Consider the following 20,714-nt stretch of genomic DNA (forward strand, 5'->3'; position numbering starts at 1 on the left):
CAACCATTCATAACTGCAGCTCTACAGGACCCAACATCCCCTGATGGCCTCTGCAGGCATGTGTGTAATGCACAGGCATACATGCAAGCAAAATATCCACACACATAAGATAAAAATTAAAAGTTCTTAAAGTAATGATAGTAAAAGTTTAAAATATAAAAATAAATAAACTAGCATGGGAATGGAATGAACATGGGTGCTGGGTTAGCACTAACAGACGCCTAGATGAGGTTGGCTCAACCCCATGCAAATCAGTTCCGGGCCGAGGGTAATGCCAGGACTGTCAGGGCTCCACACTGTGCACCCCCACTCCCCCTACCTCGTGGATGGTGGTGGCTTCCAAGGGTCTCAGCCACCCTGTGCTGGCCACAAGTTCTCATCTAAAGTACCCAAGCCTAAGAAGCTGAGCAGGTCAAGTCCTTGCCAGGCATTCACGAAGCCTTAGATGTGATCCTTGGTAGCCAAAAGGAGAATGGAATTTAAACCAATGGACCAGGTGGTGCCTGGAGCTCTCTACCAAGCACGCTTGCCAAAATGTCAAGCACTGACCCATGGTTTCTTCCACCAAGATCCTCTGGCAGCAAGAAACACAGGCCCTATTGGGACTCACAGCCCTGTGTCTGCCTAAGTCTCTCTGGAGAACTTAGTCATTCCTGCACCCACATGATGGCTTCCAGCCACACAGGACACAACGACATGAGTAAATCAGAGCCTGGACACACACGGCCTGGCTCCTTCCCTCAGGGGGCACCTCCCACAGCTCAGACACACAGAGACATACAGGTGAGGTTGGAGGTTTGGAATTTTTTTCTGGCTACTACAAGCCACTTTACATGCAATACGTGCACACACACACACACACACACACACACACACAAACAGGCACACACAACCGCTCAATGCAGAAGCAGCTTCACAGCACAGTGCTCACCAGTAAACTCAAAGATTTCCTGTTCTATCATTTTTAAGTGCTGGTTAAGACTCATTTTATTCAATTTTATATTCAGTTTTAAATATATTGCCTTTGGTTTCCTTTCTCCCTTTTTAGGGGACTTTGTCTCACTCTGTGGCCCAGGCTGACACTAAACTCTTGGCAATAGTCCTGGTTCAGTCTCCAGGTGCTAGGATTACAGGTGTGAGCTGCTATACTTAACAAATGATGTAATTTTTTTTCCTCCAATGCCGGGACTTGAACCTAGGGCCTAGCACATGTTGCGCAAGTTCTAGCACTGAAGTACATCATGTTTCCCTTTTGTTTCATTATGTTTTGTTGAGATAGGGTCTAAGGGAGACACATACACACATACAGAGCCTGAGTCACAGTGGCAAACTCAAAGGGATGCTGGTGGGTTTAAATGAGTTCAGGTGTGTGTAAAACCACCTATAAACTATAAGTACTTTTTTATTTTAAATAGTAAGTGATGCTAACATCTCAGCAGAATAAAATGATTCAACAACAGCCAAGATCTGAGCATAGATGAGATGCTGAGCTTTAGACGAGATAGCCCAACGTCACACAGCTAGGAGGAAAGCGACTCCGAAGTCCATGAACCAAGTTCTGGGCAGCAACTCCGTCAGTATCCAAAGACTCTGCACACAGAACTGCCAGCAGTCTGCTCAGGAGGAGAAGAGCCCAGGGCTCAGTGATGGCTCCTCAGCTACAGGAAATGCACAGTACTGACTGCCTGCGTGGAAACAGGTGGCCTCGTCAGAGCCCACTGTCGCAGCCACACACCTCCCAGCAGTCAAAGCCAAGAACTAGGTCTTCACACTTTCCATTGGTAGCTTAAAATAACTCTACAGAAAATGTAGCCAGTGACAGGAGGTGGGCACGGCCGGAGCTGGCCCAGCCACAAGGCGAAGAGAAATGCTCAAAGCAAGACAGGTTTTTCTGTAATGGACATAGTGTCCTTGTGCTTCTTTTGGCGCTAAGATCACATTGGCCACTCCTTGATCATCTCCCATGGTCATTTACCTCATATTAATTCAAATACACACACTTATCAAGAGAAATATAACTTAAACTGGACTATCAACTCTCCACTACTCTGCCTTTTGATACATTCACGGGAAGGAAGAGGAATGTGCACAGAATGTCCACAATCCGTGGTAGACCTAATCTCTTACGTCCAACTTCAGACCATCTGTAGCGTCATTATGTTTCCTTCAACTTTAGATTCTATCTTCTATCTTCAATGTTTTCTAAAATGTTTTTATAATTCTACATCCATTTACAAGGCAGAATGTTATCTCACTTAACTTACCCAATGACTTGGGCAAGAAGTAGCACTATTACCAGTGTTGTAGAGATAGGAACAACAGGGCGCAGAAAGATCAGAGTAGCTACCCAAGCGCATACAGTTAGTTAGGTGATAGAGTCAGGTCTCCAACTAGGCAGGCTGACTCCAAGCTCTGTCATCTGAGATCCTAAGGAATAAGGGTTATACCAAAAACAATTAAGGACAGCTGATTTGCAACAGAGATGAGAGTATAAGAACTCATTTCCTTAATTTGCAAAGTACATGAACAAATCAGTAAACAAAAGTTCTGATGTGTGTGGTGTGTATGCAGGTACTCGTGCACGTGAGGGCAGAGTTTCAGGTGATGTCTTCTGCTATATCTCTGTCTACATTTATCTTTTTGAGGCAGATTTTTCTTTTTTTTTTTAAGATTTATTTATTTTATTTATATGAGTACACTATAGCTGTCAGACATACCAGAAGAGGGCATCAGATCCCATTACAGATGGTTGTGAGCCACCATGTGGTTGCTGGGAATTGAACTCAGGACCTCTGGAAGAGCAGTCGGTGCTCTTAACCGCTGAGCCATCTCTCCAGCCCTTGAGGCAGATTTTTAACCAAACCCAGAGCTCACTCACTGGCTACACTGGCAAGCCAGCAAGTTCCAGGGATCCTCCTGCTTCCACCCTGCCTCTTTCCCGAGCACAGACCTCTATTCAAGGCTTTTACACAGACGCCAGGATCCAAACTCCTTGGTCTTTATTTTAGCACGCCAAGTACTTTATCAAGTGAACCATCTCCCCGGCCCAAAAAGAATTTTTTTCTTTTTTTTTTCTTTTTTTCTTTTTTTCTCTTTTTCTCTTTTTTTCTTTTTCTCTTTTTCTTTTTTTTCCTTTTTTCCTTTTTTTCTTTTTTCTTTTTTTCTCTTTTTCTCTTTTTCTCTTTTTCTCTTTTTCTCTTTTTTTCTTTTTCTCTTTTTCTCTTTTTCTTTTTTTCTTTTTTTCAAGAGTCAATAACAAGTAAACACCCCACCCCAGACACTGAAGAAGATATTCAACTAACTCAAAATTAAAGATACAAACAATTTTCATGATAAACTTTTTTAACCTCTCAGATTTGCACACACATAGAAGTTTAACAATCCTCAACCCAGGTGAGGGTATGGAGAAGCAGGTCTCTTTACACCCACATTTGTAGGTGCAATGGGGCAACAGTTCCAAAAACCATTCAAGAGCTCTGAGCTTTAAGCAGTGCCGCCGCTCCTATTTCTGCAATCCTAGGACCAGACAGAACTACACCAGTGGAGAGCCTCTCAGCTATTTACTACCTCTGCAATTTTCACAGCAACCACCCCAGGCTTCCATAATTCTTAACTCGTTGTGTTTTACTGTGACAGTTACAAAAAATAAACACCAAAGGCATTCCAGGAGAAGGACTTGAGGGAGGGGGAGGGGTCACACGGAAACAGCCGAGGGCCCACTGGGAAGGAAGGCCCATATGGCTGGCTTTCAGGAAGTTAGTTAAAAGAATAGGTTTACACAGGTTAAAAACTGGCATAATCTCCAAAATAACTGGATAAATTAGGAGGCTACGTACCAAGCATAACATGTATATAATATGCTCTATAAGTAGCTTGTATGGGCCACCAGGATGGATCAGTAGGTAAAGGCACTTGCCACCAAACCTGATGACCTGAGTTTGAACCCCAGGACTAACAAGGTAGAAGGAGAGGACCAACTCTCCTGTTTCCTCTGACTGCCACTCATGCTTCATGGTGTACACACCGCATGCACACAAATAAAAATGTAGTGTTTATAGGGAAATGCTGGGTATCAAACCTGGTGTTAGGCAAATGCTACATGGCCAGCCCACAGAACCATTTTCAGGACTGGGGCATGAGACATGGCGTGTAATGCAGCCAGTCCTAAACTTACTGTGTAGCTGAGAATGAAGAACCTCTGACCATTCTACCTCTCAGCACCTGTTCATCACAAGAAGAAATTTTCCTGGAAGTCTGTTTTGGCAAGGCATGTAGTATACTCCCAGACGCTGAGGCAGGGGCATATCTGGGAATTCAAGGTTTGCCTCAAATAAATAAATAAATAAATACTCTATCTTTAAATAGGACTGATAGCTTTCTGAGCCTACAGTACAGTAGCCTTGCATTTCCCATGGAGGAGACACTCCAAGACTCTCAGAGCCTAAAGCCATGGCTGACCTCCACATACATTATATATAATAATCTTTGTAACAAGACATATCTATGATAAAATTTGATTTATAAATTAGATACAGTAAGATATTAGCAATAATAAACTAATAAAAATGGAATGTTATAACAATACACTCTAACAAAAATGATGTGACTGTGGTTGCTCTCTCAAAATATTCTACTTAGTAATCCTAGCCTCAGCTGAGCACGTCTGACTGGACCCTAGAAGCAAGAACACAGAAATGGAGGGTCTAATGTACACGGGTTCACACTGGGGCGGGGGGGGGGGGGTTAATCTGGGCTTCCAAGGGATTTTTACTAGTCCAGGGGCTAAAGATGTAGAGAGTGCTTGCTCTGTACATGAGAGGCCCTGGGTTCCAATCTCAGCACCACGAAAAAGAAAAAAAAAAAAAAACCACTCTAAAGAGTTTATTAATAGCTGAGTATGCCAGGGCAAGGTGGTACACCCCTTCCTCCCAGCACTAGGGAGGCAGAGATAGGGAGATCTTTATGAGTTCAAGGCCAGACTAGTCTATATAGTGAATTTGAGACTAACAAAAGGCTATACTGTGAGACTCTGTGTAAAGAAGAAAGAGAGAGGGGGTGGGGGTTGGGAAGGAAGAAAGAGAAGTCTGGGCTTGGTGGTGTGCACCTGTAAACCTCCGCTCACTAAGGAAGCAGATACAAGGGGAACGCCAGTTCAAGAGCATCCTGGGAGACACAGTGATATCCTGGGTCAGAAATAAATAAAAAAGGGCTACTAAAGGAAACAACTCAAACGACACAAAATCCCACGTTTTCACTCCTTTAGGGAAACAATTCTTTCCTTCTACTCAAAGTCTCATTACCTGTCAAAAAGAAAGACAGCATCGCTATAAAGTTCATGCCGGTGCCATGTTTTAATATCGCTCAGTTATTCAGAAGGCATGAAATTACACTGGGCTGGCCCCTGGCACATCTACCCAGGAAAATAACCACACACACATACATACACACACACACACACACACACACACACACACACACACTCCTGCCCCGGAGAAGCAGCTAGTTTGTGACATAATACCAGCATTGTCTGCACAAGCTTCAGAAATGGCAGCAGCAGGGTACGGCTTCCCTCTAACAGGAAGAAGGAAAAGTGGAACTGAAAATTATTTGCATGTCTAAAATTAGAGGTTCTGTGGGAGCCGCGCGCTCGCTTCGGCCATCTCATCGCCGCTACCCCCCAACCCAGGCATTTCCATGCCATGGAAATTCTGAGACAATAGGACGGCTACAGCTGTCACTAATAAGGAAGTAATAACAAGTTTCCTACATCTCCTGTCCTCTGAGGGGTCACCAGAAAAGGCACTGGAAAGCCAGCCCTACCAGATGGTGATAAGCCCGCGGTAGACTTCTCTAGTCAGAGATTTCTGACACTTCCACAGGTCTCCACCCAGGGACTCTTTGCCCACCCCCCCCCCACCCCCACCCACCCACCCACCAACCATTCCTTCTCTGGCAAGTCCAGCGCCAGCTCTCTCTCTAAAGGGACCTCAGGGATGACGCACTGCCAACATCGCCACTGTGACTATGTATCTGGTCATCTAAATCATCCCCACCCTCACGGCCCATAAGAAAGCAATCTCTTCTTTCCCAGAATCGCCTTGGCTTTGGGACTGGCCCCAAACTAAGCATTTATCACCTGTGTAGTTTCCCAAAACCACCTCACACCTAAAGATCATTTACTCAGACTGCTTCCTCGGGATTCACTATTATATTTAAACAAATTTCCTTATTATGAGCCCATATGCAGCCTAGTCTGACTATAAAATCATGGGCTTGATATAGTTTACAAATACTGTTTTGCTAAGTAAAATAATACCTAACATCAAAAAGATAAAACACCTTGGAGAAACATTTAACAAATATTTGTTCTGGGAACTAATGACTCAAAGTCCCATTTCTTCCCTTACTACCCTGAAATGCCCCCACATAACAGCAGCAACCACTTCGAACAAATGCATCAGGCTTCAGGTTTTACTTGACAGCGGTCCTTCTATCTTATTTGATCCCCCCACCACCCAGCTAAGCAGGAAGTATTAGTTCCAGCTCCCAGATAAGGAAATGAAGAGTCACAGAGAGTGACTGGCTTGTTCTTGTAACTACTGAATGGCAGAGCAAGCCCACACCCAGGCTCTTCCACTTCAGTTTACCCACACAAGGCAGGTGTGCCTTTGTATACATACTCAGGCTTCAAAGAAACAGAAGTAGCCATGAGGGGCCTGAAGGTGTGACATAATTTGGGACACAAAGAATCCAAAATAATTCTCAGGCCTATCAAGGTTCGGGACCCTCAAGCCTATCTCTTGCCACAAAAGCCTGGCATCGATGCTCAGTTACACACTGAAAACCTCGACATCACCAGGACTTCTACAGCACAGAACAGGAAACTGGAGCAACAGAGCAACCTGGCTCTACTTGGGAATCATAAACTGAGAACATGCGCAGCAGCTACCACCAGAACTTCTGAAATGGCCAAATGAGACAGTTCATTAAAAGCCCTAACACAGTGCCCGACACACCTAATGCTACCTATTAATTATAATATTATCGGTGGCATGATGCTAAAAGGGAAATACACAGAAAATTGCATCTTATCCGCCACTCAAAATAATTCCCCTGGCCAAGAAGTGAATGAACTAAGAAGTAATTACTCGTGATGCACTGGCTAAAGCCAGGCCTACAGTCATCCAGAAACTCGGCCCCAGCCTCAAGCATTACTTTTAGGAGCTAAATAACCTCTTTGCTGACCAAAATTGCTCACTCTGGAGCCAGGATTCTCTCTGCTCAGGAAAGCTTGGGTATTCCTGGTCATCTTTGTCCTGGGGCTGAACTTGAAGTTAGCCCAAAGTCACAGACTAACCATAAACCAATTTGCTCTGTTTTCTTAAACTGTCTGCAAACAAAACAGAATGGTTGGGTTTTCCTTTGTTGTTCTGAAGCAAAACAAAAATAAAGTCACTCCTGTGAGAACTTAAAAAGCAGTTATAAGAGGAGCCAAAATATTTAGTGTGTGTACTCTGGTTGAAGCAGGAAAATAATCAGGCTTATAGATTAGCCACAAGACATAAAAATACAAAGTTATCACCCACCAAATGACACAAGACAAAGCAAAAAGGAACACTGTGAGACCAAGTGGCTACCAGTTGTTTTTGTTTTGTCGCTATCATCAGCATCTATTTTAATACAGACTGCTGTCAAGCTGATTAAGGAACCTAACAGGACTATATGTCTCAAGAGAGGAAGGAGAGATCACTTTGCCACACTGCCTAATACATACATAAACCAAAACTAGAGAGTACGAATGCACTCAGAAATGGACCAGTTAAGATAGCACACCCATGAAAGTCCTTGCACTAGGGTCATCTCTGACTGCCCGTCCTGTCTTGGAGAAAGGGAGTGAGATGCTAGTTTCAAAAATGGCTTTTCCGGGCCTACTAAGTACTGATGCTTCCGGCATCTCAGTTTCCAGCTTCCACGCCCTGTCCTCATCGGTGTCCAAACAGAGCTGGGTCTTTTCTGTGACCTTTTTTTCCCTTTCCTTTCTTTCCCTCCCCATTTCTGTTGCTTGTACTATAATAAATAAGAAAGCCTCTTCTGAAAAGAAAAATCAACATTAGGGAAGCCATCAAAGAAGTTCCCTCTTACTTTCTACACACACACACACACACAAATCAAAAATATTTCAAATCTAATTGACTTTTAAAAGATTTATTATTTTTCTTTTATTGATGTGTATGTGTGTCTAACTATGTGACTGTCTGTCACATTTGTATTGGTGCCTGTGGAGATCAAAAGAGAAGGTCAGAGCCCCTGGAGCTGGAGATAATTGTAAGCCTGCTCTAATTGACTCTTAAACTCAATTTGTAAGCAGTTTGGGGCATACAGTAACACAGCACTGTGCTCGAAGAGAAAACACAGCCAAAAAGCCTAGGCCCAGACTGGTAACTCAAGCTCTACTCTTGGCTTTTTTATAATCCTATCTTGCCAAATAACCTCTTCTCTCAAGTCCAATGTCCTCATCTAAGAGGTTTGAAGGGCTGGAGCTGTCTTCAACCACCAGAGCTAGCACCAAGCATGCTGGTGCTCAAATTCAATCCCAAAACTTGAGAGGCAGAGGCAGGCAGATCTCTGTGAGTTCAAGGGCAGCCTGGTTTATATAATGAGTTCTACCAGCCAGGGCTGGCAACATAAAAAAAAAAAAAAAAAAAAAACCCTGTCCAAAAAAAAAAAAAAAGGAGGGGAGCTTATTTTTAAAGGGGGGGGAGGCTGAGGATAAGGGTCTATGTGTTTTCAGTATAATATGTACATGTGTATGGATACACATGCCTGTGCTTGCACTGGGCAGAGGACACAGAATCGTATTCCTTTCAGACAGGGTCTCTTCCTGGGCAGCCAACAAGCCCCAGTGAGTCTCCACACCCCAGAGTATGCCCGTTCCAGGCACACACAACCACACTCCACATCTTACACTGGCCCTAGGGATTTGAACTCAGATCCTCATGTTTGTGTAGCAAGAACTCTTACTCAATGACCCATCCTATCTGCCCCTGACACAGTCTCTGAGTCACTTCAAAAGCGCAGGGCTTCTCTAAAACTGAGAATGTAACTTGGTGGTAGAGCGCATCCCCTACCCTGGGTTCCATCCCCAGCACCAGAGAGAGGGAGAGAGAGAGAGAGAGAGAAGGTGCCGATCCCCTGCAAGAGTCCATATCAAAATGAAACTGCTGAAAAGGATTGTTTTTGGAGATATTTCTTCATGAAACCTTTTATATTTCCTATTTTGTAACAAATACAAAAACAAGAATATGAAGACAGGACTCTCGAGTTTCTACAGAACAAACTAGAGGAAGGAAATAAGCAAACCCAAGGCAGGCGGAGGGTAGCAATGTGCTAAAGAAACACAAGGAAGGATTGGGCAAGAGATAAATTTACCCAAGATACTTTTTGCTGATTCAAAGCACAGCTTGCAACTTCTACTATTGTTGAAACAAAAGTCAGATACATACATATACATATGTATAATCAAATTAAACTAAAGAGAAATGTAGCTCAAATGTTTCTATAATATAAATTTTAGTTCAAGAGAATTTCAAGACCACACCATCCTGTACATGGAACACAAAAGCAAACAGATCTCAATGAGCTTGAAGCCACCCTAGTCTGCATAGCGAATTCTTGGAGAAGGGGAACTTCAAATAAGAAGCAGTTCTTTTTCTTTAACGTCAAAGACTGCTGTGCATGAATTTCCTACAGGGAAAGGATGAAGACAGCCCATCCACAATGTTCCCCAATAAATCCCCAATCCCATCTGAAAAGGCTTTATATGAAAAGTGGTGTACATATATAATATATATTTACAAAATTCTTTCACTCTTCAATGGAAGCCATTCAAACAATTCTACTATGAAATGGTGTGTCCCCTCCCCCATTCCTGCAGATGCTTTTTGCTAAAGATGGAATTGGGGAAAAGGGGCAAAATCAACTCTGGTTCTTCTTCAGACTCAGCTCTTACCCAGTCCAGTAAAGAATTATTTGCTGGGGACAACACCACGAGTCCTGTGCAAATCCTGCTTTAGAAACTATAAGTTACCCTTGCTGACAATTAGTTCAGGCCCAGACTCAGGCTCCCTTCTTCTGCCCGCCTGCTCTGCTGCCCCAGTGCCTATGTTTCCTCTAGAACAATTCATATTCTCATTCTCTCTCTCTCTCTCTCTCTCTCTCTCTCTCTCTCTCTCTCTCTCTCTCTCTCCCTCTCTCCCTCTCTCTCTCCCTCCCTCCCTCCCTCCCTCCCGTGTCTGTGTGTGTGCAAAGCTTTCTCTCAAAGTCAGTTTCCATCCCCAGCCTATGCTTCATTTGTGTCTCACTGTCTGTTTAGAGCTGGTACCTATAAAGCAAGTGAGACTTTCATTAGCAAAAAGCAAGACAAGAGCATCCTCCAGGCCACTTTCAGCTGCAGAGTTCAAGACCACAGCCAGTTCCCAGAAGGCTGTGAGGCAGAACTCGCTTGCTCAGCTCCCGCAGCACCAGCTGGGTGATTCCACTCTTTCACTTCTCTCCCTCAGTTCCCTATCTGCAAAATGGGAATGTCCCCCCAGCTGCCTTGCATCACATCCCCTGCCATGAAAATACCACTGAGAGAAAAGATCCAAAATTCGAGTCCCACCATTATCGGAAAAAAAAAAGTGAAGCAAGGAAAAAAAAAAAAGAAAGAAAAGAAAAGTCTGGAGGGGAGGGGTATAGCTAGCGCCCACAAAGCACGAATGCACACCCAGAAAAGCCAGCACTATCTCAGGAGCGATGATGAGAACAGAGCCAGCAGCCTCAAGGGACGCCTTTGAGCGGCCACCTTGGCAAGGCTGGGAACTTTCCCCCACAAAAAGCGCCCTCGGTTCTGAGTCCGGCGCTTCGCCCACCGCCCAGCGCCAGGGCCTGTCCCCAAGCACCCGGCCACCGCCACTGCCCTTCTGTCCAAGCCCTCGTGCCCCTCCAGGCCGGGTCGTAGGTCGGCCTCGGCTCAGCCAGGCCGTCCCTGCTCCGCATCCACAGCCCTCCGCAAACACGCCCCCTCCGGCCGCTTCGGGCGCGCAAGCAGGGCCCGCGCTGGCCAGACGTGACCAGCTCCGGGAAAGGCCGGGCCACCGCCGCCTGCAGCCCATGCGGGAGCTTCTATGGAAGAGTCAACGGGCACGGCGGGGGACACCCTGGGGACCCCGGAATCCTGCCCTTCCCCTGGCACCCGGGAGCCAGGGAAGGGGCTGAGTGGCGGGAGCAGGAGGCTGGCCAAGATCCCTGCCAGCCTCCTCCAGGAGGAAGGCTCCCAGGACCACGATCTCTCAGACCCTCGCCGGGTGTTCCTGGAACGGGTGACACCCGGGCAGGTGCAGGCGATGCCAATTCGGCCCGCGTCTTCCTACCACACGCCCAGGCCCACTCGAGAGCTTACCTGGCCCTGGCGTAGCAACAGCAGCAGCGGCAGCAGCGCCCAGCGGAGCCCGGGCGAGCGCGGGGGTGTCCGCGTCTCCCGCGCCGCGGGCTTCATGCCCTGCGCGCCCTGGAACGTGCCCGGGACGCGCCCCGCCGTGTGCCCGAAGCCGGGCGCCCTCGTCTCCGTCTCCAGCCGACGCCTCCGCCTCCTTCTCCGCCAGCCGGTCCGCCTAGTCCCCGCTCCGCCCGCCCCGGGCTTCCCCGGGGACATGGCAGCGGCGGCGGCGGCGGCCACACGGCGGAGCCTAGCGCGCCTGGCGCGGAGCGGCCGCGGCCTTAGACTCGCAGGGGCTTCGCGGGGCGGAGCGAGCGGCGCCCACCCTCCGCGCGTGGCTCCCAGCTCCCGGCTCCCGCGGCCCCGGCTGCTCCCTCTGCCTCCTCCGCGCGTCATGCGGCTCCGGCTGCAGGGAGCCGCGCCGAGCGCTCGGCCCCCTCTCTTCCCCTCCCCCTCTGAATATTCATCGCTTCCTCCCGCTCGGGCGGGCCGGCCGCTGCCGTGCTCCGCGGCCCCTCGCCGCCCTCTCGCCGCGGCCCCCGCCCCCAGCGAGCTGGCGGCGGGCGGGGAGTGGGCGGTGGCGAGCCCGGTGCACGCTCTGGCGTCTCCCCTCCCGCGGCCGGAGGAAGCGCCCCCTCCCTGTCCGCCTAGCCCTCCCACATTCCTGGGACTCGGGACCCGGGACGCTGCTCCACTGTTCCAGAGCCACGAGCTAGTATGGATGGGTCAGTAGGGACTCTTCAGCCTGGGACTCCCTCCCTGGCTCTGGCTTGAGCGTGCCTCTTGCCCAGGTCACAGTCGTGCTTGCTTCTAGACCGCAATCTGGTGAAGCCTGGCCCGTGGGTGGGCTTTGGGGGAGGGTGTGGGTGAACCCCCCGAAACTATTGGAAGCACACCATGTATTCTGTTCTCTCCCCAGACGCTGGGCCAGGAAGTCAGAGAGCCTGCACAGAAGCTGGTCCAGTGATTAGAGCCCCAGCTGTGGCATATGGCAAGCCCAGCTGTGCTATATACTAACTGTGTAATCCTGGTTGTGTGACTTGGAGAGAGATGCCTCACCTCTCTTGACCACTCTATGCTCCTGTGTAACAGGAAGATACTACGGGTACCTGTCTACCGAGACTTGCCTGGCGATTAAATGAGATCATGGGTAAAGTCCCAAAGAGGGTGGGACATAAGGTGAGCCCATCTGGCAGCTGTCATCACAAGTCCTGATCTGAAAGGAGTTACAAATTACCACGAATACTGCTACTGTGCCCAGGCTCACGAGAGGAAACCAAAGAGCTCTATCTACTGCACCTAGAAGTAATGACAGACAGTACCAAACCAAGGCATGCTAGGGAGGGAAAGACTGATTCTGACCAAAGGAAGAGGTGACACTTGAGCTGGGCTTTGATGGATGGTTGGGTTTCACCGGGCAGAGAGAGGGGAGCAGTGTGGCAGGAAGTGGGAGCAACTTGGCAAAAAAAAAAAAAAAAAAAAAAAAAAAAATCAGAAGGCAGATTCTTCAACCTTGACCTTCTGAGAAACAGAGAAACAGGAGCGTTCTATTTGGGAAGACCTGAGCAGCCAAGATAGTGAAGTGAATCTAGTCTGGACCCTATGAGAACTGGAATGTAGACCACCAGGTGTCCAGCCTGCTTCTAGGCATCCCTTGGGCCTCAGAGTCCCAGCTTCACGCAGAGAACAGAGGGGAAAGGGGCTGCACCTGTCCTCTGGTATTTTGCATTTGATTAAACACTATCTGGTTATCACAGCCCACAGGAGTTATGTTCCTCCCTGCCTCACTCTTCTTGAGGCAGAAACAGGTGTTTTTTAAAAGCACTCACACCAGCCAGGCATGGTAGCACACAGCTTTAGTCACAGCAATCAGGAGGCAGAAACAGGAGGAGGTAAATTCAAGTCCAGCCTGGTCTACAGAGTGATTTCCAGGACAGCTGGGGTAACATCATAAAGAGACTTCATCTCAAAAAAATTAAAAAATAAAAATAAACAAATAAATAAATAAAGCACCTTCCATGGTGCCCAGAGGAAAGGAGTTATAATGCTAATAGAACTGTACCTGCCCCTGATCCTCACAGACCTTGCACCATCCCAGTTGCCACAGATTCACATCTTGGTTCTGTCAACAGGGGTATGAACTCCTGCATGCCCTTTGATTTCCTACTGGGTAGAATGTATGCCCCCATTTAAGAGGTAGTGACCGTTTAAGAACTAACAGCCTTCTCTGAGAAGGGGTTAATACGTGCATAATAAACAAATCAAGATGAACTGATACTCTGTATGAGAAATGAACCCTGAACAGTGCTAGTTGGAAACTCCTTGTGGGCGGGACCTCATCTCCTCTGCCTACTCTGTGGCATCTTCACGATGCCTAGCATGTTCAGTACATTGTAGGAGCTGGGGCTCTTAAAATGTGTGGTTACCTGATGGGGAACATGGATTCTTTGCAAAGACAGACTAGGGAAGAATCATTCCCTAGGCAAAGGGATACCACAGTCTCTCTTTGCAGTTAGAATGGTGTTATATACTTGTCTTCTGTGAACCATAGCTGCCAATGCTTAATTCTATTTAACCACAGTTTTGAATTTATGGAGTTGTTTTGTTTTATAAAAAGGTCCCAGGTAGCCCAAGCTGACCCCTAACTTCAAATATACCTGAAGAATGACCTCAAACTTCTGATCCTCCTCTCTCTATGCTTAAGTGCCAGGACTGTAAACATGCATCACCACACCCCACTTATGCACTGCTGAGGACTGAGTCCACAGCTCCATGCATGCTAGGCAGGCACCCTAGCAGCTGAGCTAGATCCCCTCTGTCTATTTGACTGCCGTCCTCGTGGAGCTAAGTAAGCTGCCCAAAGACAGGGCCTGTGTCTTGCTCATCATTGCATTCACAGCAAATAGCAGTCATTCCTGTTGTACTTACTTAATTAAACTAAGTGCATGCCTTTGAATAGCAAAATAAGACACTAATTATATACCTAGACAACACACATACATACACTCATATGTACAAGCACACACACACACTCATACCATATTCTGTTTGCAAAACAGCTTTTCAGAAATAAATCTATTTTACAAAGTTCAATATATACATGTGCCTTGAGAATATACAGTATAATGCTAATGGACCTTTTTTCTATCATTTCCCCTTCACACAAAGGCTAAAGTTTTATTGACTATAGGGACAGGCACATAAAAATACCAGAACAAGAAGGAGGAGACACTGGCAAGACTGGGGTTGGAGGGGCAACTGGGTCTTTCCTTAAAACTCTATAGGGTGATACTGGGACTTCGTATTTTAAACCAGCTCTTTGAGCACTCCTTGTTGTCAAACATGCTTAGACAATTCTATTAAGCTACCTGTATCGTGTCTCTAATAATAATTATTTACAAAGAGATACATGGATAGATAAAAATAAATGGTTGATAGAGAACCAGTTATTTATGCAAGGTCACGAAGCTGTGTATGATAAAACCAGGAACTGAAACCATTTCTCTCTTGGCACTCTGCCATAATACCTCACCTCTTGATGTTTGCAGATAAAAGGTGACGTCAAGTGCTCTTGTGGGCAGTCTGTAACTGTTGCTTTTATTATTGTGTTCTTAAGCCTGTCTCCCACCAATTTTAGAAAGTTAAGAGATAGAATTTGTGACTTCCACTTCACCCCACACACAACTGAGAAGAGGAAGACGCGTCCTTAATAGCATCCTACATCCCAGCAGGAGGCAGGCTTGCTGGGCACTGGCCTCAAACCAGGTCACCAGCCCCAGAGGGAGTCCTTTCAGCCTGGCAACCCTCTGTGTACTTTAAAAGCCACCATGAGCAAACCATTCTCCAAGGTCCTCCTAAGCGGAATGGAATGTTTCTTGAGAGTCTGATTAGCTAATGCTGCAGGCATGGCTGCCCTGAGACCTTCCTGCCTTGCTAACTTGAATGGAATCAGAATGGAAAGGAAGACTTTAAGGAAAAAAAAAATCTTTGTGAAAAAGAAGAAAAAGAAAAAGTAGCACTTTATCTTCATAATATGAACAGGATGTTTCCTGTGGACTAGTTACTGGGCTATAGTTAGAATGCCATGTTCATCTATCAGACCTTAATTCCTCCCTCACAAAAGCCTGAATCACCTGCCCAAGTTCACAGCTTTGGAGTGCCGTGGTGACCTTTTCTGTTTCTGAGTTTCTGACTTCAAGCATTTGCATCGTTAAGTATTTCCCTAATTCTTTACTTCTCTCTCTCTCTCTCTCTCTCTCTCTCTCTCTCTCTCTCTCTCTCTCTCTCTCTCTCTCTCTCGTGTGTGTGTGTGTGTGTGTGTGTGTGTGTTATAGAAAAAATGCTTGACTTCCAAAGAGTCAGCTGTGTGTAACACATTTTTCAGTGCAGCCACCTAAGGATGTAGGAGGGACAGCCGTTGCTTTCAAGGGTCCCCTGCATTCCGTGACATGATAATCCCACTTGCTTCTGTGTCTCCAGCCCTCCTTCAAAGCTAGGAGGACCAAAGATCTTCATACCCTGGCAAGACAGACCCAAGATCCATGGTCTTCGAATACCTAGAAAGAGGAAGTAGCAAGGGAACTCGGGTCCTAAAAGACAAAGAGCTTTTGTCCAAGGCTTGTGTGGTGCTTTGAGTAAGAATAGCCCCATGGGCTTATAGATTTGAACACTTTGTCACCAGACAGTAGCACTATTTGAAAAGCCCAGTCTCTTTTTCTTCCTGCTGTCTTCATATTTGCCTGTATGTTTAATTCTCAGGTACCAGTCTGCATCCTGCCATGCTCCCTGCCATGAAGATAATGGACTAAACCTCTAAAACTGTAAGCAAGCCCCAGTAAAATGCTTTCCTTTATAAGAGTTGCTATGGTCATGGTGTCTCTTCACAGAAATAGAACACTGACTAAGACAGCCCTGAAACAACTGCACAATGCCCAGAAGTGGCAGGCAGGGGACAGAATGCAGAGGAGCCTTCTGTGGGAATAGCCCCTCAAACAAAGGAAGAGCTGAGAGATGAAAAGTCTAGAAAAGATGAGTGGGTTCAGGCCCAGAGGTCTCCGACTCCCCTTCTTTCCAAATTGAAAATAAAATCTAATCACATTGTGCTAGGAATATAGAATATCTAGGTTTCTGAAATCAGTATAAGAAATAATCTGCAATAATTGCTGATAGAGAAGAAAGTATCCTATAATCTAAATAGATAGATAGATAGATAGATAGATAGATACTTAGATAGATAGAAAGACAGATAGCTTAATTATATGTATAAGTATATAATTAGGCAGACAGACAGACAGATGGTTTTGCCTTTAGGAACAGACAGACAGATGGCTTTGCCTTTAGGAACCAAATGTAGTAGGTGTATGTATGATTCTTGCAGTAGAGTCAGCTACTTAGTTCAAATACTGCCATGACTTAACTGTGTGATCCTGAACACAGTTCCGTAGGTTCTCTATGCTCCAATATCCTTATCTATCATCAGTGAAGATGCTGATGTTGATCATCTATATCTCTCAGCGTTGCATTAAAATAGCTGAAGCACTTGTAATGTTTCCTGTAAAGTAAGTGCTATGGGCATGTTTTCAAGTCTTAACATCTCTTTCTAGATGATCTGGAGCAGATATATATGATAAAAAAGAGTATGTCTTTTGGACCAGATGGACCAAGTTCAAATCCTATATATTGGCCACAGGTAGCACACGTCAGAAATCCCCGCACTCAGGAGGCAAAGACAGGTGGATCTCTGGGAATTCTAAGCCAGCCATGTCTATATGTCTGGGAGTTCCAGGCCAGCCAAGGGCTACACAGTGAGGGGTGTTTGTGAATTGGTCAGGATGGACTAGGTTCTGCTGCTGCCACAGCAGACAGCCTCCTAAATCTCGAACACTTAAGGCTCATTTCATGTCCACCTCAAGTTAGCTGAGGATCAGTCTTCATTGTGTGCTTCCTCAGCCGCCTCAGCCCCATCTGCTGGGGCAGAAGGCATCTAGAATATTGTCAGTTGCTCCTGTAAAGGGGCAGAGAGGTTTAGAGAATCCCATGGTTTGGCTTTTATATGTCCTTCAAAGGCTAAAGGATTCCACACCAACCTATGTTGCCCTTAAGAGATGGTAGATGCCCTTGAGAGATCCTTTAGAAGATGGAGCCTTGTGGATGTAGTTAAGGCCAGTGGGACATGCCATCAAAAGAGACACCGAGACTTTTGAGGTTCTGAGATGAACAACTTTCTTTCACCCCATGCTTAGGTCATGTCTCGTGGCCCCACCACAAGCCTGAAGCAAAAAGGTCAAGTGACCATATACTGGAGCCTCCGAAACTGGGAGCCAAAATGTGCCTATCCTCCTGATTGTCTTGGGTGTTTATCATGACCCCAGAGAACAGACTAACAAGCACACTAACAAACTAAACTCAGACAAACTGAGCCAGCAAAGGAATGCTGTGTCCTGGATGTGCCATCTGTTTTACTCACAAGAGCCGGGGCTGGACATACAGCAGAGGCAGAGGTATCCTGAGAACAGAAACAACCTCTAAAGTCTGCCTGTCAATAGTATGGGTTCCTGACCAATAGCTTGGACAAGCCCTGGAAATCTGTCCAAAAAAGGCAGAACTTCTGGCCTGGTCAGAGGCCTACTGAGTCTAAATCTACATTTCAACAAGCTGCATAGTAGGTTTGTAAGACCATGCAAGTGTGGGAGGAACTGGCCAAGTCCACTGACTGGCAGGACCTCCGCATGCCGAGGGAGGGATGTGTCTCCTAGCTCTTGTCCCTGCCTTTAGTTAACATGCCCATTTCTGTGCACTCACCTCAGCAACTATGGGCACATGGACCAGGACTCGGAAATCCGCACTGAGCAGCACACAGGTGAGAGATGCGGTTACCTCCCCTCACTCCCGTTCTGAGAAATACTTACTCTTATTTTTAATAGTTACTCTGGGGGTTTTCGGGGTTGGATGTGTGGTTGTTTTGTTTTGCTTTGTTTTGAGACAGGGTCTCTGGATCTCAACCTAAAGCCCACTGTGTAAACTAGGCTGGCCTCAAACTCATGCTCCTGCTACAGCCTCTTGACAGTTGGCTTTACAAGTAAGAGCTACATGGCCCAGTTTGAAAATTGGTTGTTCATATGTTTACAGATGTACTTACATGTGCAGGTACATGTGCACATGCATGTGCATGCCAGTGCAGACAAAAGGGCAATCTCAGCTGTCATTCCTCCTAGGGAGCCATCTATCTGAACTCTTTGAGACAGAATCTCACAGCAGCCTGGGACTCACCAAGTAAGCTAGGCAGGCTGGCCAGTCGGCCTCTGTTTGTCCCTGCCTCAGATACGGATTACAAATGTGCGCCACTGAAACATCCTTTTCAGATGGGTGCAGGTGATCAAATCCAAATCCTCAGGCTTGCACAGTGAGCGCTTGACTGACGAGCTATCCCCACATCCCTACTTGTTTGTTTGTTTGTTTGTTTGTGGAGTTGGGCTTTTCACACTTCCTTATATATATTCTATATGTATGTAGGGAGTAGGAGTACCCATGCCACAGGGCATGTATTGAGGTCAGAGGTCAACTTATGAGGCAGTTCTCCCTATCTACCATGTAAGTCCCTAGGACTGAACTCAGGATATCATGCCGGTCTTTATCCTCTGAACCATATTCCTGGCCCCTTCTTTTGCTTATTTGAGGTGAGTTCTCACGTAGTCCAGACAAACCTTAAACTCTGTAGCTGAGGACGATCTTGAACTGTTGGTCTCTGCCATCATTTCCAGGTTCCAGGAGGACAGTTGTGCACTCCCTTGCCAGCCTTAAGTAAAATAGTTTTGAAAGTCACCTACCTCTTTGACTAAAAAGTTACAGTCCAAGATAGCAAAAAGGTTGTGGTCCTCAACAAAGAAATATATCAGAAAGAAGTCTGCAGAGCAGCTGTGATCTGTACAGACAAGACTGACAGAAGCTGACTCAAAGGCCCTTTCTGATAAAGCCTAGTTTGCCTTCCTCTCATCCCTGCAGGCACAATGACAGGCATCCACAATGAAGTACCATAGAGATAGCAGGCTAGAGCAATGAAGGGTTCCGCCTGACTCTGACCTGGTATTTGACATCTGAGAGGATCCCTGGCTCCTGCTTCTTGGCCCTTTGGCACCAACTAGAAGCATCCAAGCAGGTCTATTTTCTACACACCTGAGACTCACAAAGCTATTAGCCACCCAACTCCAATTTTATTTGGTTTGGGTTTTGCTTTGTTTTGGAATGGGGTCTCATGCAGTCCATGCAGTCCTCTAACTCAGTGTACAGCCAAGGCTGTCCTTTAACTCCTGATCTTCTTGCCTCCACCTCTGCAGTGCTGGAATTACTGGTGTGTAATCTATAGAAAAAGTCAGAATGCGTTATGGAGATAGGGAGAAGGAGAATTATACGCACATACACAAATATATATATGTATGTACATAATTGATATATGATCAATATATTTCTATATATATCATGTACATGCCTTTCTATACAACTTTTAAAGCTTATAAAGTTGTTATGGAGGCTGGAAAGGTGGCTGACTGTGTAAAGTGCTTGCCATGCAAGTATGAAGGCAAGAGTGTGGATCCCCAGGACTCATTGAGATAACAGGAAGGTGTAGTGGCCCACCTGAGATCCCAATGTTCAGGAGGTAGAGACAAAGAATCCACAGAGAAAGCTATCTAGCTAAAGTATCCAAGACAGTGAACTCTGGGTTCTGTGAGACATGTGACCTTACTGTGTATGGTAAAAAACAATCAAGGAAGACACACTACAACCTTGGGCCTACACACACATGCACCTACACAGGTGCACATGTATATATGCATGCACACATACCAGACACACATGAAAAACAGTTGTCATGGTTTGGATATAAAGAGTCCTTCAAGAAGGCTCTTGTGTTGAAGGCTTGGTCCCCATATGCTGGTACTATTGAGAAGTGATTTGATTATAAGGATAATAACTTCATCAGTGTGTTAATAAATTGATGAGCTGAGTTCATAGATGATTGGGTGTAAGAAATAAATAATAATTAGAAAATGTAGATCACTAATAGAGTGCCTTTGAAAAGTATATAAATACATACATATGTATACTGTGTGTGTCAGAGGTCAATCTCAGGTGTCATACCTCAGAAGTCACTCACCTTGTTTTTTGATATAACATTTTTCACTGGGCCCTGGGGCTCTCCAATCAAGGTAAGCTGATCCAGGGATCTTTCTGTCTCTGCTTC

At 46.1% G+C, this 20,714-nt stretch overlaps 2 protein-coding genes across 4 annotated transcripts in view; one reads left to right on the forward strand and one right to left on the reverse strand.

Annotated features, from left to right (window-relative positions):
• Ptprj (protein tyrosine phosphatase, receptor type, J) overlaps positions 1–11,979 on the reverse strand; it is a 150,939-nt gene extending 138,960 nt beyond the window's left edge. The window contains exon 1 of one of the 2 annotated variants that reach the window (XM_006498991.4): positions 11,441–11,979. In XM_006498991.4, coding sequence (XP_006499054.1) covers positions 11,441–11,872 — 432 coding nt within the window. In that variant the 5' untranslated portion in view covers positions 11,873–11,979. The remainder of the gene's footprint in view (positions 1–11,440) is intronic. The other variant, NM_008982.6, reaches the window with a different exon arrangement.
• On the forward strand, positions 11,812–16,274 carry Gm46752 (predicted gene, 46752). Of its 2 annotated transcripts, XR_001783391.2 has the most exons (3): positions 12,040–12,201; positions 12,396–12,655; positions 16,235–16,274. XR_001783391.2 is itself a non-coding variant. In XM_030252289.1 (2 exons), exons 1-2 carry the CDS (start codon positions 11,871–11,873, stop codon positions 12,491–12,493), a joined length of 429 nt encoding a protein of 142 aa, XP_030108149.1. In that variant the 5' UTR covers positions 11,812–11,870; the 3' UTR covers positions 12,494–12,827. The 2 variants fall into 2 exon arrangements, 1 of the variants encoding a protein (XP_030108149.1); XM_030252289.1 differs by lacking the exon at positions 16,235–16,274 and having other exon boundaries at positions 11,812–12,201; positions 12,396–12,827.
• Positions 16,275–20,714: the final 4,440 nt, after the last annotated feature.

This window comes from Mus musculus, chromosome 2 (assembly GCF_000001635.26).
Source record: "Mus musculus strain C57BL/6J chromosome 2, GRCm38.p6 C57BL/6J".
NCBI classification, from domain to species: domain Eukaryota; kingdom Metazoa; phylum Chordata; class Mammalia; order Rodentia; family Muridae; genus Mus; species Mus musculus.